The sequence below is a fragment of the Engystomops pustulosus genome, chromosome 7 (genome assembly GCF_040894005.1).
Source record: "Engystomops pustulosus chromosome 7, aEngPut4.maternal, whole genome shotgun sequence".
Lineage (NCBI taxonomy): Eukaryota > Metazoa > Chordata > Amphibia > Anura > Leptodactylidae > Engystomops > Engystomops pustulosus.
Genome location: NC_092417.1, coordinates 12,895,098 through 12,912,352, shown reverse-complemented (window position 1 = coordinate 12,912,352; position 17,255 = coordinate 12,895,098). Strand labels below are relative to the sequence as shown.

Here is a 17,255-nt window from a genome sequence, read left to right as displayed (position 1 = left end):
TGGCCAGGGGGATTACCCCATGCAAAACTGGGACGGCAGGCTTAAGATCGCCTCTCAGAGGGTGGACCAGTGGAAGGGTTGGTCTTTGACCCTCAGAGAAAGGGTTAACCTGATCAAAACCTACCTGCTCCCATTGTTGATATATCTGGGCAGTGTGTGCATGTTGCCAGAACCCCTCTGGACTCGGGTCTACAGTCTGTTCTTCCAGCTGTTATGGGGGAATAGGCTGAACCTAATCAAGAGGGAGGTTACTTACCGCACGAGGAGACAAGGAGGGTTGTGTATGGTCAACCCTGTGGTGTTCCTAGTGAATACCTTTCTTAAGATCAATGTAGCAAACCTCTGGAAAGAGAGGGCTCCTCCGTGGGTATACTCCTGCAGGGGATGGTTTCGGCCTTTCTTCCAGGAATGGGAGACAGGAGGACAAGTGAAGGATCTCCGCACACCGCATGGGCATCTTCCGGCTTACGCTGCCCCGGTTCTGAAGGTGATTCGCCGGTGGGGTCTGGGAATGTGGGAGATCAGGACCATGTCGAGGAAACTCCTTGACAAGAGGGTTCTGTTGACCCGTTTCCAGAAGCCTCTGGCCCTCAGGGATTGCCCAAGTCGGGATCTTGGGGTGGGTTTAGGTCTTTTGAATTCTATCAGGATCCCCTTGAAGTTTTGGGACGTGACTTGGCGCTGCTTCCATGGAAAGCTGTGTGTGAGGGACAATCTGAAGTGTAGGAGCTCTGAGGAAAGGGGTTGTCCCCGGGAGGAGTGCGGTGGCCTGCTGGAGAGCATGGACCACTTCCTGCTTCAGTGCCCCTTTAACACAGAGGTGTACAGCCGGGTGGGCGCTTCCATCCATTGGCCCGGGTTGGCCGGTCTCTCCTATGCGGAGTGGGCCTATGGAGCATTCAGAGGCCTGGGTGGCCGGGACCGCTGCACGTTATTCCTAGTTAGCCTAGTGGTCAGGTACCACACGTGGAACGCACGGTGTTTAGTATCGACGCAGCGTAAAATCCTCCCGGTGGATGAGGTGGTTAGGAACATTCTGGGTGACCTGGTGAGGGTGCGCTCTCTGGAGTATGAGAGGCTGGGCACGGGGAGGGCCTCTCTCCTTTGGAGGGGGTTCTCCTTTAGTGTCCCTTAGTCTGTCATCTCCTCTCCTGGTGATGGGCTGAAGCTGACACTGTAGATTTTTGTTTTGTGTCCTGAGGTTATAGTGATGTAGGGGCTTGCAGGCACCGAACCTGGGCTTTATGTGGTTTTGATATATGTTGATATGTTTAATGTGTTTGTATCTTGTGTACAGTGTGTATATAGTTATATGTAGTTATAGTTCTTGTGTGTATATAGGTTGGTTGATTTTGGGGTGTTGGTGTTAGGGTGTTAGGTTGGGAGGGGGGTGGACGGGACTTGGACTCTATGACCCTGGGCACTGGTCTGGACTATATAACGCGAACTTTGGACGTTAGACCAGTGTCTGGGGGGAGGGTGATGGGTGATGGGCGTGGGATTTAGTTAGTTATATTTTATGTTATTTAATGTTATTTCCGTTATATTCATTGTTATTTCTGTGTTTATTTATGTGTATTTTGTTTATTTATTTATGTGTATTTTGCTGTGTATTTTGATATAAAAAAAAAAAAAAAAAAAAATTAATAATTAGGTGGTGGGACTGGGTGAGGGTTTTGTTTGTTTTCATGCTGAGTATGTGGTGTGTGTGTGTGGCTGGGCCAGGAGGTTTTGTAATTTTTTATTTTCGTTTATATTTGTTCTTTTGTAATTTTTTTGCCAGAAGTTATGGCTTTATTTATGTTTATTATTGTTATGTTTTTCACTTTTATATAAAATAAAAGATTTACAGGATGTAACTCAGGATCAGTACAGGATAAGTAATGTCATGTATGTACACAGTGACTGCACCAGCAGCAGAATAGTGAGTGCAGCTCTGGAGTATAATACAGGATGTAACTCAGGATCAGTACAGGATAAGTAATGTCATGTATGTACACAGTGACTGCACCAGCAGCAGAATAGTGAGTGCAGCTCTGGAGTATAATACAGGATGTAACTGGGGATCAGTACAGAATAAGTAATGTCATGTATGTACACAGTGACTGCACCAGCAGCAGAATAGTGAGTGCAGCTCTGGAGTATAATACAGGATGTAACTCGGGATCAGTACAGGATAAGTAATGTCATGTATGTACACAGTGACTGCACCAGCAGCAGAATAGTGAGTGCAGCTCTGGAGTATAATACAGGATAAGTAATGTCATGTATGTACACAGTGACTGCACCAGCAGCAGAATAGTGAGTGCAGCTCTGGAATATAATACAGGATGTAACTCAGGATCAGTACAGGATAAGTAATGTCATGTATGTACACAGTGACTGCACCAGCAGCAGAATAGTGAGTGCAGCTCTGGGGTATAATACAGGATGTAACTCAGGATCAGTACAGGATAAGTAATGTCATATATGTACACAGTGACTGCACCAGCAGCAGAATAGTGAGTGCAGCTCTGGGGTATAATACAGGATGTAACTCAGGATCAGTACAGGATAAGTAATGTCATGTATGTACACAGTGACTGCACCAGCAGCAGAACAGTGAGTACAACTCTGGAGTATAATACTGGATGTAACTCAGGATCAGTACAGGATAAGTAATGTCATGTATGTACACAGTGACTGCACCAGCAGCAGAATAGTGACTGCAGCTCTGGAGTATAATACAGGATGTAACTCAGGATCAGTACAGGATAAGTAATGTCATGTATGTACACAGTGACTGCACCAGCAGCAGAATAGTGAGTGCAGCTCTGGAGTATAATACATGATGTAACTCAGGATCAGTACAGGATAAGTAATGTCATGTATGTACACAGTGACTGCACCAGCAGCAGAATAGTGAGTGCAGCTCTGGAGTATAATACATGATGTAACTCAGGATCAGTACAGGATAAGTAATGTCATGTATCTACACAGTGACTGCACCAGCAGCAGAATAGTGAGTGCAGCTCTGGAGTATAATACATGATGTAACTCAGGATCAGTACAGGATAAGTAATGTCATGTATGTACACAGTGACTGCACCAGCAGCAGAATAGTGAGTGCAGCTCTGGAGTATAATACAGGATGTAACTCAGGATCAGTACAGGATAAGTAATGTCATGTATGTACACAGTGACTGCACCAGCAGCAGATAGTGAGTGCATCTCTGGTGTGCCTCGTTACATCGTTAGCTGTCTGTTGCTGTGAGAGGCTGTGTGCTGCTGCTGCTCCTGAGCTCCAGGGAAAACCACCTCCACCTGGGGCCTGCTCTCTCCTCTCCCAGGGAGGGAGTGGGTTTTCAGGCATGAGCCAGGGCAGCAAGTCCCAGGCTCCTGCTTCCCGGTCTAGGCCGGCGGGAGGCAGGGGTAGCCAGGAACCGCCCAGCGCTGCGGAAGCCTTGGGGGTGAGAAGATCTGCAAGGAACAGCAGCAATGCTGCTCCAAGTACCCCCAGGCCAGCTAAGGCTTCAAAAAGCGCCAAAACCCCAGGAAAGCTGGACACCTCGGGAAAGCTGGGTACCTCGGAAAAGCTGGATACCGCGGGAAAGCTGAGTGCTCAGAGAGGTGAGGCTGACCTCAGTGAAGAGGGCTGGGGAATGCTGAGGACCCGGGAGTCTATTTCCACCTATGCCTCCCGGGCTCGGGGCCACCTCTCTGAGTACGAAGAAGCCAGCAAGACGGTGAGGAGACTGCGGGAGGAGCTCAGGTGTGCCCATGCCAGGGCAAGCTCTGCCCAGAAGAGGAGGAAGGAGCAGATTCTGGCAGAGATATCCAGGCTCCAGACTGACATCCAGGCCTTTGAGGAGAGGAAGGCTTATCTGCTGGAGAGGAGCGGTCCGTTTAAAGAAAAGATCCTTAATGATGAGCGGTTCCGGGAGATGGAGGAGGAGAAGCAGAGGCGGCTGATGGGGCTTCAGCCTGAGAGTCAGACGGAGGAGGAAAGTCCGGTACCGTGCAGTGGGCCCCCTGCAGGACAAGCGGCTATGTCATCTGGCTGCGGTTCTGCCGGCCCGGGTGAGGATAGTGACAGCCACCAGGGAGGGGCGCTGATGGAGGAGATCAGACGGCTCGAGTCCCCTGTGCACCTCCAGGACTTTACTTTTGGAGACGATCTGCCGGAGGATGCACCGGGAGGCAGCAAACCACGAAAGAAGAAGACCAAATCCGTGGAAGTGGTGAGTCTAGTCTACAGCCCCCTCCCCGTAAAACCCGAGTCGGCCGCAGGGTCAGCTCACTGTGCGAGCCCCGTTACCCAGCCCAGCACGGGTCCTACAGTGGACTCAGTGCCAGGGAGCGGGGAGATTACAGGTGTGACATCTGATGTGGTGATGGGCTCCGTCTCTGTTTGTGGTAACAGTGGGGGAGCAGGGGAGGCATCGGCCGCAAGGCCGGACAGTAAGGGCGGCTCGGCTGTTGCGATACCATCCAAATCCAGTGCTGTGGTGCATCCCCCAGTGGGAGGGGGGGATAGCCCGGCACTGGTGGCAGCTTCCGGTGCCTCGGCGCCTCTTCATGCTGTTGCCGCTGATCACTTGGTTATGGAGCGGCGGCAGCGTGGAGGGGTCGCTGAGGCTGAGGGCTCTGGACCTCCCAAGCCTAAAGTCCTATTTTGTGTTGGTGTTGGAGACAGTCTGCAGAGGAGTGCTGAGGAAGGTGGGGATCAGCGGCGCCACATACCAGCCAAAGATCAGCGTCGACTCTTACCTTCCCCTAAGAAAAGTAAAATAACATCTGCTACCGATGATGCGGAGGGCACAAGTGTGACACAAGTTGGGGTCCCCTCTGGGCGATGCGCTGCGGGGGGATCCCCGTCCCTTGTGCCTGAAGATGCAGAGGTGGTCTTGTCTGCTAATATTGCTGCTGGTCCAGCCAGTGTGAGTGGAGTCAGTAATGTTGTGGTGGATAATGTGAATGGTGTGAGTGGTGGAGAATCTTTTCCAGCTTTGGGGGTGAGTGATGGAGTGACTGGTGGTGTGAGTGGCGCGGCTGAGTATAACATGCAGGTGGGTAGTGTTAATGTGGTGGGTGCAGGGGTTGGTCCGGTTGCTCCCCCAGTGGCGGCCCCTATTAAGAGCTATGCCAGTGTCGCTGCTGGGGGAAGTAGGGTTCCATCATCCTCGTCTCTGGGCTCTGGGGACGGCTTTTTGCAACGGCGCCTCCTGCAGGCCTTACAGAAGGGAGAAAGGACGATCAATGTAGCGGGGCAGGAGGTTGATTTGTCGTTTTGGATAGAGAGGCACGGCCTGTCTGCCTTCCGAGAGCAAAGAGGCAGGGAGACATCATGGTCGCTCCCGACAACCGGGCCGGGTGCTAACCGTAGGAATGTGGTCCGTCTTCGGTGGCGTGGCAGTGATGTGTGTCCCCCTCGGGCACGGGTAGTTGAGCTGCTGCTGAAGATGGACTTCAAGGCGGCTGACATCTTTGCCTTGATCCATCCCTATGGTACATCTGAGTTTGATATCAGCTTTGTTCGGCCGGAGGGGCTTGAGCTCTTCTGGTCCAACTATGAGCTGAGATACAACGAGCCCGAGTGGCGGGACTTTGCTGTGCAAGCAGTGTCCCGCCAGAGCGAACTCAAGAAAGTGACCGTTCTTACCCGTAACGAATCACTATCTTGCTTTGACATCATGACCTGGATGAATCGTTATGGAGAGGTACTGGGAGTACCGGAAAAAAATCGTGATGAGTATGGTATCTGGTCAGGGGCCTGGACCTTCATGGTGAAGTTGAGGCGTTCAGGTAACTCAGTCGCCCACATCCCTTCATCAGCCTTCCTGGGGAGGGATCGGATCCTGATCTTCTACCGGGGGCAGCCTAAGCTGTGTCACAGGTGCGGTGACCCCACACATTTCAGCGCAAACTGCACCGTGCAGAAGTGTGCGTTGTGTGGGGGTGTCGGCCATCTCGCTGCATCCTGTACAGGGCAGATTAGGTGTAACCTGTGTGGTGATCTCGGTCACCCGTACAGTCGTTGTCCTCTTTCCTTCGCTAATGCAGGCTCAGCCTCAGCGGATGAAAGCCATGAGGCTGAAACTGCTGGGGAGGGGACTAGCAGAGGCGGAGGAATAGAGGGGCCAGGGAAGAAAGACAGGAAATAGACGCCTGCCCAGCTAAGGCGTCTAGAGAAGCGTCAACAGGAGAGAGCGCGGGGGGAGTCTCGGGCTGCTGGGACAACCTCTGGCGCTATCCTGGAGACCACACCTGTCGCTGAGGCCCCAGGGGATGATGTACTGGATGAGGAGGTCAGGAGGATCGAGAGAGAGGAAGGTGCCACGTCCTCAGACTCCTCCCATTATGAGAGTATGGATGAGGATAATAGGGCGTGGCTAGAGGAAAAGCGTAAGCGTGGCGCCAAAAAGAAGAAAAAGGGTAAAAAGAAGGGAGGTGTAAGATCTTCTCCCTCCCTGACTAAGGTACCCAAGGAAGGTGCAACCAACCCCCCGCTGGTCGAACTTTCAAATCGATTCCTGGCCCTGGATGGAGCCTCTCCTGCCGATGGAGGGGCTAAGGGTGAAGGGCCAGAGGTGGCGGAGCCTGCAGGAGGTGCCGAGTCTCCCCCTGGGGAGTCAGGGTCCTCAGGAGGGGAGACTGGCCCAGAGTCTGGGGACGAGGATGAGGGGGCAGGTCCTGGATCTGCCCCTGAAGCATCAGAAGTGAGGGAGATGGACACCACAATATGTCTAAAAAGGGGGTGTTCATTTCCCGAGGGTGGTGGTAAGATGGGTAAAAAGAAAGCCATCTAACTCAATCACTCATGATGGCGGCACCCACTCCGTTGACGCTGGCGTCTATTAATGTCGCCAGCATTAAGTCTGATGCGGCTAGACTTGCGGGCTTTGATTTGTATTGGGGCCTGCTCTCACCTTTCCCAGGGAGGGGGTGGGTTTCCTCGCACACTCCCCGCAGCCCCTTGCATGCTCCCCGCAGCCCCTCGTGCGTTCCCCCTGTCTCTCCGCAGCCCCTTGTGCATTCCCCCTGTCTCCCCGCAGCCCCTCGTGCGTTCCCCCTGTCTCCCCGCAGCCCCTCGTGCTTTCCCCCTGTCTCCCCGCAGCCCCCCGTGTCCGCGCAGCCCCTCGCGCTTCCCGCGTCCCCCGCAGCCCCCCACGCTCTCTCCCCGTATCCCCGCAGCCCCTCTCTCTCTCTCGCCGCCTCCAGGTGTGGGCAGAGAACAGGCAGCAGCTGCTCTTCCTGTGTCCGGAGCTCCTCCTGTGGCCCCGCCTCTGCTTCCTGTCACATGATCACAAGTTCCTTATGGAGTGTAGTGTGTAGCCATCACTCTGCAGACACTAGGGAGATGATGTCCTGTATTCTCCAGGTACCAGCACCAGAGGTGAGTGCATTACACGGTGTATATACTATAGCTGTGTATATATACTGTATATAGTGTGTACATCATACAGCTGTATACTGTGCGTGTGTAATGTGTGTATATACTATAGCTGTATACTGTGTATGTGTAATGTGTGTATATACTATAGCTGTGTATATATACTGTATATAGTGTGTACATCATATATCTGTGTACTGTGTATGAGAACTATATACTGGTGGAGTCATTATTGTGTTGTGGCAGATTTATCTCTGTGATAATGAATCTGTAGCAGTGTATGACTGTCCAGTTGTCCTTTGGGATCTGCCTTTACCGGGTCTAAACTGTGCACCATTGTTTTCTGCGCACATGTTAATATGACCCTGCGCCTTTCTCCAAACCAGGCTCCTGTTAGTGAGGTCACTCCCTCTCTGCTAATAAATAATATATCTGGGATTATAACGAGCTGCACACATGTGTGACATCACATGACCAGGGATATAACAGGCCATGCACCTGTGTGACATCACATGACCAGGGATATATAATGAGCCGTGCACCTGTGTGACATCACATGACCAGGGATATATAATGAGCCGTGCACCTGTGTGACATCACATGACCAGGAATATATAATGAACCGTGCACCTGTGTGACATCACATGACCAGGGATATATAATGAACCGTGCACCTGTGTGACATCACATGACCAGGGTGCACCCTGCCTCAAACAGCTGGGCACACATGAGAGGGACATACCTCTCATGTCCATACAGGACGGGTTTTCTCCCTGTATGCTTCATACACCTTCCTCTTCTTCTCTCTCCCTCCTCCAACAGCACAGGTCTCTTCCATGATTAAACAGAAGGGAGGGAGAAACTGTTGCGTCAGCCCAGCATCGGACCCTGTACAGGAAGCTGCTGTGTGGGCGGGGCTGTCAGTGTGCAGTGAAGCCTGATCCTTGGTACTCTGGACAAAGCAGCTTTCCTGAAGGGACCGTTCAGCTGGTAATACATGTGAATAACTGGCTGGCTGCTGGCAGGGACCCTGCTTGACCTCACTTCGGGGCACTGGACATAGCTGGTTATTCACAATTTTATCTTCTCTTCTGTCAGTTCTCTCTGCGTCTGTTCGATGTAGAAAGAGCTGGCAGCTGAGCACCCTGCCCGGGCCCCTTTCTATGCGGGCCCCATAGCAGATGCTACAGAGTAGATCCGCCACTGTTTCACATTTGATCATCTCTGACCAGACACCTATGAATTTTTTGTATTCATACATAGTCCACCAATCGTGGTCTTTGTTAATATATTCCTGTTTTTGTTGTTTTTCAGACTGCACACCATGCCTACTTGTATTATCAACCAATGCAGCAGTAAAACTGGGAAAAAGGGGCAGTCACCGCATATAATTCTGCATCCTTTTCCCAAAGACCTTACCAGAATATATCGATGGCTCTTCCATACAGGCCAACAATTCTCCGACATAGACCAACTGGCCAATAGGATAAAAGCTGAAAATAAAACCCAAAAATTCCGATTGTGCTCAGAACATTTCTCAAGAGACTCCTACCTTTGGAACGCTACTACCAGAAACCTACGACGGGAAGCGGTGCCAACAATTTTTCCTCCGGTGGAAGAAGGGGAGGATCTAATAGAAGAATCGCTAAAGAAAAAAGTCTACAAGAGGAAGAGAGTCGTTGAGGAAGTTCAGGTTCCATGTCCAGAACCCGGACCTGAGGATGATCCATCTGTGAGATTATGTAAAATGTCAACAAAAACAGGGAATGATTCCTTCATAACGTTCTCTAAGTCAACATCACAAGTTGTGGACAATCCTGCTCTAGGTGTCCAGTATTCTCATACCGGGCCTTCAGCTCCACCTCAGCTCTTATCTTCTCCAAATCCCAAAGAGATGGAATTACTACAGAATAAAAGACCAAATCTAAGTAATATAAAAACTGAAGAAACAACATCTGACCCAAGAGATTTTTTAACGTGCATTGAACCTCGTTCTACGAAAGCAGAACCAGCACCTGATATCTCTCGCTCTCTGAAAGTGGAACCACCACCAGATATTGACTATGGAAATATTACAACCCATCAATTACCTCAAGAGTTTGAAGAAACAATTGTTAAAATTGAAGAAACAACATCTGACCCAAGAGATTTTCTAATGTGCATTGAACCTCGCTCTACGAAAACAGAACCACCACCAGATATCTCTCACTCTACGGAAGCAGAACCACCACCAGATATCTCTCACTCTACGGAAGCAGAACCAGCACCAGATATCTCTCACTCTACGGAAGCAGAACCAGCACCAGATATCTCTCACTCTATGAAAGCAGAACCACCACCAGATATCTCTCACTCTACGGAAGCAGAACCAGCACCAGATATCTCTCACTCTACGGAAGCAGAACCACCACCGGATATCTCTCGCTCTACAGAAACAGAACCACCACCAGATATCTCTCGCTCTCTGAAATCAGAACCACCACCAGATACTGACTATGGAAATATTACGACCCATCAATTACCTGAAGAGATTGAGAACAGATTATCAATTTTAGACAAAAGTGTTATAAAAGAGGAAATTAGGGACACGGATTATGCACCCGGTGAGAAGACGTTTGGGGAGTTTCTCGAAGAAACGAAGCGGCGACCATCTCTATTAGACATTAGGCCGAATGAAGAACAACACAAACCACATGGAACGTTGCTTATTTTTGAATCGTCTTTGGATCAGCTGTTACTAAAAGTGAGATGTTTGGACTCCACGGGATGTTCAAGTCTCGTAGAAACTTTTGAAAAAACTTTTGAAGGCGGTTACTGCAGAATTAGGGGAAAGTGCGCCGCAGGACATCGCTTCACCATGGATCTGCTTCTCCCGTACTGATCAGTGGTCGGAATGTTCCGAGATGGAAAGAATTCTTGGATATTGTTGGTTTATTACCGAACGGCAATTAATGTTACATGGAAGAAGTAACCGATGATGGACAATATGATAGTCCCAAGTCATAGCGCCAGGTCCTGTATACATACAGTGGTGGGAGGAGTCAGTGGGGAAATAATCGACAATAAAGTGAGGCACCCGGCTACGGTTCCCCATCTGTGGCCATCAATCAGCAGAGGATAGAGCCGTTTCCTCAAGAATTCATGAAAAAAATATGTTGCATTTTGTTGTTGATTTGTCTGAGACTCTTACAATACAGACAGGCCACGGGTTACATACAAGATAGGTTCCATAAGTTGAATTTGTATGTAAGTCGAAACTATATATTTTATCGTTGTAGATCCAGACGAAAAAATGCTTTTGCCCCCCGTTACAATCAGAATTTCAACATTTTTTGCTGTAATTGGACCAAGGATTATCCAAAAAAACGTAATAACTGACACATTACAGCTGATTATTGCAGTCTGGGACTATAGTAAAGCACCAGAGACTTCACCAGAGGTCACAGGGGGCAGAGGGGTCCGTCTGTAACTAGGGGTTGTCTGTAAGTTGGGTGTCCTTAAGTAGGGGACCGCCTGTACAATAGAAGTTCATTATACCTCCGGAAATTGCTTTGAGCATAGATCACATAAATGTAGAGACAAATAACTAATATCGATAATATTCACATTCTGCACACAGACATTGATGGGGATTGTATTTCCCTTGGGGGAGTTTGCTGTTGGTTTTGCTATTATAGGTGGTCCCCGTACTTAAAAACATCCAACTTACAGACGACCCCTAGTTACAAAAGAAAGTCTGGAAATTAGTAATTTCCTGTACTTTATCCTGAGACTACAATGATCAGCTGTAACAGTTATCACAGGTGTCTGTAATGAAGATTTATTGTTATTCCTGGTTCTTATGACGACCCAACATTTTTAAAATCCAATTGTCACAGAGACCAAAACACTTTTGTCTGGAGCTACAATGATAAAATATACAGTTCCGACTTACATACAAATTCAACTTAAGAACAAACCTACAGACCCTATCCTGTACGTAACCCGGGGACTGCCTGTGTTACTTTTTGGTACTGTTGCTGATTGTTTACTACAATTGTTTTCGGGATAAATGAGTGATGAGAGAAGCGATCACGTAATCGGTAGTAATTATATGTGATGACTCCCAAAGACTGAAATGCGGTCGTTGAAATTTATTTATTTAATGTGAGATACAAACTATTCATATCTGAAAGAGACATTTGAGTTTCAAAGATTTCATTTAGCTTTTTGTTATTAAAAAAATCTATATTTACACATAATTTTTTTTTTTGTTGTGTTTAAATGAAAAGTTAGTGGCCTAAATTCTCGTGGAAGGGTCACCTTATATACTTTATAGTAAACCAATGAAATTGGATTTATTTTATTAGATATGTTCATTTTCTTGTGATTTAAAAATAAAATATAAATAAAATTTAAAAATAAAAAAGAGACTTACAGGGACAGATCAGTCGATCTGTTTAACCCCTTAAAGACGAGACCTGAAAAGGGTTTAATTGGCCGCTGCATAAAGAGGGCATTTTTCGGTGATGACAGGTTCCAAAAAGGCATTTAATGATCAAGAGAAATCTTGTTTTGGTTAGTCCTTAAATCCTTTAAAGGACATCTACCACCAGGATGAAAGATTGTATGCAAATGAGCCTGAGGGGCTCCAGTAACGCCTATGGAGCCCCTCAGGCTCATTTGCATTGAGTCCTTCCTCTAGATGCCCTTTAACTTCTTTCCAATCCTTCATATTATCTTACCTGGCTCCCTACCAGAATCTTGTCTTCTCAATCACTTCCTTCCTTCAGAATCTCTTCTCTATAAACCAGCCGCCTCCCACATCCTGTCTCTTCCTCCCTCCCCTGCTTACATTGGCTCAGCACAGCAAGCAATTCTGGGGCTTTCGGGGTGAGCTCCCTCCCTACGCACATCACATACAACCATTATAATGACTGTCAACTTCATAAAACATCAACCATTAGAGAATTCACTATTTGTGCTGAAAAGACCCAGAGGGAGGGGTTCGGAAGGAGCAGTGAGCTGGAGAAGGGAGGGGGGATGAGGGAGCAGTGAGCTGGAGAAGGGAGGGGTTCGGAGGGAGCAGTGAGCTGGAGAAGGGATGAGGGAGCAGTGAGCTGGAGAAGGGGTTCGGAGGGAGCAGTGAGCTGGAGAAGGGGTTCGGAGGGAGCAGTGAGCTGGAGAAGGGAGGGGGGATGAGGGAGCAGTGAGCTGGAGAAGGGAGGGGGGATGAGGGAGCAGTGAGCTGGAGAAGGGAGGGGGGATGAGGGAGGATGATGAAGGAATCACTTAGAGACCCAGGGACTTGATGCATTGAAGCTGATGCCCACAATACCAGCTGGAGTTTTCTGGCAGGGAGACAGTTTTACTTTTATAATTTACTGGAACCTGGAAAGTCGATTATAAAAGCAGAATTGGAATCGGTAATATAAAGGTTATTGGAACCTGTCATCAGATGGAAATATCAAATCCTGCTGACAGGTTTCCTCTAAGTCTATTGATTCAGTTTGTTCTTTTTGGATATTGGGAGTGAGGGTTATACTCAACTTGCTCGAATTCTCCTCATGATGTTTGATCCCTTGAGGAGATCTGTTTTGTCTGAACCTTCCTGTATAGTCCATAGTAAGGAGGGAGCAATGAGGAAAGCAAAGACCGGAGATCATAATGAGAGAACAACACAACACACAATGCGTGTCCTATACTAATATATATATATATACTGACTGTGCAATTCGACAGCTTCTGTTCAGAAGGTAAATACAAGTGTACACTCACCAGCCACTTTATTAGGTCCACCATGCTAGTAACGGGTTGGACCCCCTTTTGCCTTCAGAACCGCCTCAATTCTTCGTGGCATAGATACAACAAGGTGCTGGAAGCTCCTCAGAGATTTTGGTCCATATTGACATGATGGCATCACACAGTTGCCGCAGATTTGTCGGCTGCACATCCATGATGCGAATCTCCCGTTCCACCACATCCCAAAGATGCTCTATTGGATTGAGATCTGGTGACTGTGGAGGCCATTTGTGTCCAGTGACCTCATTGTCATGTTCAAGAAACCAGTCTGAGATGCTTCCAGCTTTATGACATGGCGCATTATCCTGCTGAAAGTAGCCATCAGATGTTACAGGGGACATTGTGCTCATAAAGGGATGGACATGGTCAGCAACAATACTCAGGTAGGCTGTGGCGTTGTACCAAGAAAATATTCCCCACACCATGACACCAGCACCACCAGCCTGAACCGTTGATACAAGGCAGGATGGATCCATGACACCACCACCACCAGCCTGAGCCGCTGATACAAGGCAGGATGGATCCATGACACCAGCACCACCAGCCTGACCCGCTGATACAAGGCAGGATGGATCCATGACACCACCACCAGCCTGACCCGCTGATACAAGGCAGGATGGATCCATGCTTTCATATTGTTGACGCCAAATTCTGACCCTACCATCCGAATGTCGCAGCAGAAATCGAGACTCATCAGACCAGGCAACGTTTTTCCAATCTTCTACTGTCCAATTTTGATGAGCTTGTGCAAATTGTAGCCTCAGTTTCCTGTTCTTAGCTGAAAGGAGTGGCACCCGGTGTGGTCTTCTGCTGCTGTAGCCCATCTGCCTCAAAGTTGGACGTACTGTGCGTTCAGAGATGCTCTTCTGCCTACCTTGGTTGTAACGGGTGGCGATTTAAGTCACTGTTGCCTTTCTATCAGCTCGAACCAGTCTGCCCATTCTCCTCTGACTTCTGGCATCAACAAGGCATTTCCGCCCACAGAACTTCCGCTCACTGGATGTTTTTTCTTTTTCGGACCATTCTCTGTAAACCCTAGAGATGGTTGTGCGTGAAAATCCCAGGAGATCAGCAGTTTCTGAAATACTCAGACCAGCCCTTCTGGCATCAACAACCATGCCACGTTCAAAGGCATCAAATCACCTTTCTTCCCCATACTGATGCTCGGGAGAACTGCAGGAGATTGTCTTGACCATGTCTACATGCGTAAATGCACTGACTTGCCGCCATGTGATTGGCTGATTAGAAATTAAGTGTTAACGAGCAGTTGGACAGGTGTACCTAATAAAGTGGCCAGTGAGTGTATATAACCCTGTACCCTGATAATCTGAGCACATTGTCAGCACACAGCATATCACAGCACTAGAGGGATCATGAAGTGTCTGTTTAGAGAGTCCCCGCTTACAATCTGGAATCTTACACTGACCATCACTGAGTGATAGGAGCTAAAACAGCAATAAAATTCAAAGTAAGGGGTTAAAATTGATCTTTATTGTGTAAACATCACTAGGGGGGTCAAAATTTTAAAATTTTCTTTCATGGGCAAATCCCTTTAATAAAAAATCTTTCTCCCTTACCTCTGATGTTTTGCGGTTTTCCTTGTACATGATAATAGAGATGAAGAGGATGAGCGCCACCACCAGGACAATCAGGAGCGGTTTCAGGTCTGTGTCACATTGATCGACTAAAAAAGACTTTGAAGGTAGAATTATTTGTGCCATCTTCAATCTCTGTGCGATATTATACAAAAGAATAACTGGATATTGATAAGGTCCGGACACCACTATTTGACCAATGTCCTTTCTGGGGGATGTCCTTCTCCGCTGCACATTGCTAGGACCTCTCATCATGCGGAGGTGTAGAGGTTATGTGCAGCACTTTTCCTTCTCCCCTGAACTCGTATGTAGATGTCCTTTGTTAATGTCCATTGTTTATCCAAAAAGTGGAAATTATTACCTTCTCCATTGTAGTTATAGGAAGTTCCACCAACAAATACATCTGTAGATATGGCTTTGCTTATTTTCTTGTCTCTATTGGAAGGAGATTCCCCCCCATGGGTATAATTCCCAGAATCCACCAGCAGGATCGATGAAAGGTTTTATCTATTGGATATACAAAAATCTTCCACAATATTTTTTATAAAAGGTAAATGCCAGGATGGAGGAGTATCCGAGAGGACTCCAGAGAGTGTGACAAGATGGCGTCATGTCAGCTCCTTCCACCACTGGACTGTTTCCTTATAACATGTAATGGTTACCATACTTATAACCAGAGATAAGTCTACTACCTACCTCCACGACTATGGATGTATCTCCAGCCATGAGCACCAGGAGAACTAAGTACATTCTCTGAGTATTATGAAGAAGTAAATTATATAATGATACAAGAGATTTACCTAAAACATTATCTTCACCAATATAATGTAAGATTCTGATCCCCTGCTCGTAAAACTTGTACATTTATATTTTTCTGTCATATTTTAGAAAACTATTCCAAGATTTGGGTCAGAACTTTATTATATGTAAAAGGTCATATTTATACCTGGCCGCTGCTCCACATATTACACCTAGTGTCATCCTGTCCAGGGGTGGATAAGACTGCCCTGGGCCCTGGGATGTATGGATATTATAACCTGGGACTCGCTTCCTACATCTGGTACTAGAATCAGACTCTTGGGGAATAGATGTGTCCCTTCTTCTGCTTTCAGTCTGCGGTTTCAGGACCTTTTTAGGACCTTCAAAGGTCCTAAATGGCTCTCGTGTACATGTGTGCAGGAACATATGAGCAAAAAATTAAATGAGAAGGTCCTTCTCAGTATAAAATTTGATGAGTGGTTTGAGTGTCCATCTGCCCCCTAGAAGGCTTGGGCCCCGGGCTACTGCCCGAACCGCCTGTATTGTAATCCACTAATGACCCTGCCCCCTTTATGAATGTTAAGGGACACCTCCGGGATGATCCTCTCTCGTTTAAATATATGAAACTGTAGAGAGAAACTCGGTGAAGATCAGATATGAATAAAGGATTACGGCAGCACAGACAGGAATTACATGGACATGATGGGGCTTATTTACTAAGGGTCGCGCTGCTCACTTTCGCCTGACTCTCCGACGGTTTCGGGTTTTAACAGGGATTTAACAGGTGTCTGTGCTGGGATTGTGGCGCACACATCGGGTTGTGGCGCAGCTGCGCTGCTTTCATGCAACAGAAATGGGGGGGGGGGGCGTGGAGAGTCAGCGCATGCGTTTTCAAACACATCACAACAGCTGAGAAGAGGAGATTTGCCTGATTCCATTGCTGTCAACATTGCGTCTACAAAACGTGTGCATTAGGGCAATCTTAACAGCCATATTAACATTTTGTTAACATATACATCTGTTAGCGCTTTGTTAACAGCTGAATAAACATCACATTTACGCTTGGTTTTGTAAACACAATGTAGACAACAATGTTAGAAGTAATTCTCTTCTTCTCGGCTGTTGTGAGGCTTTTGAAAATCCATGTGTTATCTAGTGATGTGTCGTTCATGAACGGGCCGGCTCTGAGAGTCTGCTCTTGTTCGTGAACAACGTGATCTGGCTCACCTTAGTGAGGCAATGGCGCACTTAACCCCACCCCCTACCAGCTCACCACTCCCCCTTTTAACCCAATACAATCGGGTTAAAAGTGGAGTGCTGTGGGGTGACTGACTGGCCTGCGGCTCCCTATTATATATTTAGTAGGGAGCCGTTCAGGAGGCAGTAGAGCCGGCTCTTCTTAGTGAGCGCAGCCTAATGAGCCAGATCACTAAGAAGAGACGTAATTCCCATCACTAGTGTTAACGCAAACAAAACAAAATGTGTGAACGCAACCTAAGCTGTATTACACTCATTGCCTATAGCAGCCAATCACAGCTCAGAGCTCATATTAACGACATGTGACAGAACAGCAACCAATCACAGCTCAGCTTCCAACAGCCCCAGCAGCAGCAGCAGACAATGGCTCCTGTATATGGTGGTTGATAAGTGGATAATGGAAAGCGCAGGGTGAAAATTTCGGCTCAAAACCGAGTCCATGACGTTCCCACAGGGTGATGGCAGACGTGCTACTTAATGCAAAACACCGG

The 17,255-nt window shown here is 47.7% G+C and overlaps 1 protein-coding gene across 2 annotated transcripts; it reads left to right on the top strand.

Moving 5' to 3' along the window:
• Positions 1-7,212: 7,212 nt before the first annotated feature.
• On the top strand, positions 7,213-11,518 carry LOC140068653 (uncharacterized). Of its 2 annotated transcripts, none has more exons than XM_072114037.1 (2): positions 7,213-7,375; positions 8,687-11,518. In XM_072114037.1, the coding sequence occupies exon 2, from the start codon at positions 8,697-8,699 to the stop codon at positions 10,251-10,253; it is 1,557 nt and encodes a 518-aa protein (XP_071970138.1). In that variant the 5' UTR covers positions 7,213-7,375; positions 8,687-8,696; the 3' UTR covers positions 10,254-11,518. The 2 variants fall into 2 exon arrangements, with proteins under 2 accessions (XP_071970138.1, XP_071970139.1); XM_072114038.1 differs by lacking the exon at positions 7,213-7,375 and adding an exon at positions 8,248-8,362.
• The last annotated feature ends 5,737 nt before the right edge of the window (positions 11,519-17,255 follow it).

Excerpts from the sequence above, each read along its gene's own strand:
- LOC140068653 (XM_072114037.1), top strand. The coding sequence starts at position 8,697 with ATGCCTACTTGTATTATCAACCAATGCAGCAGTAAAACTGGGAAAAAG.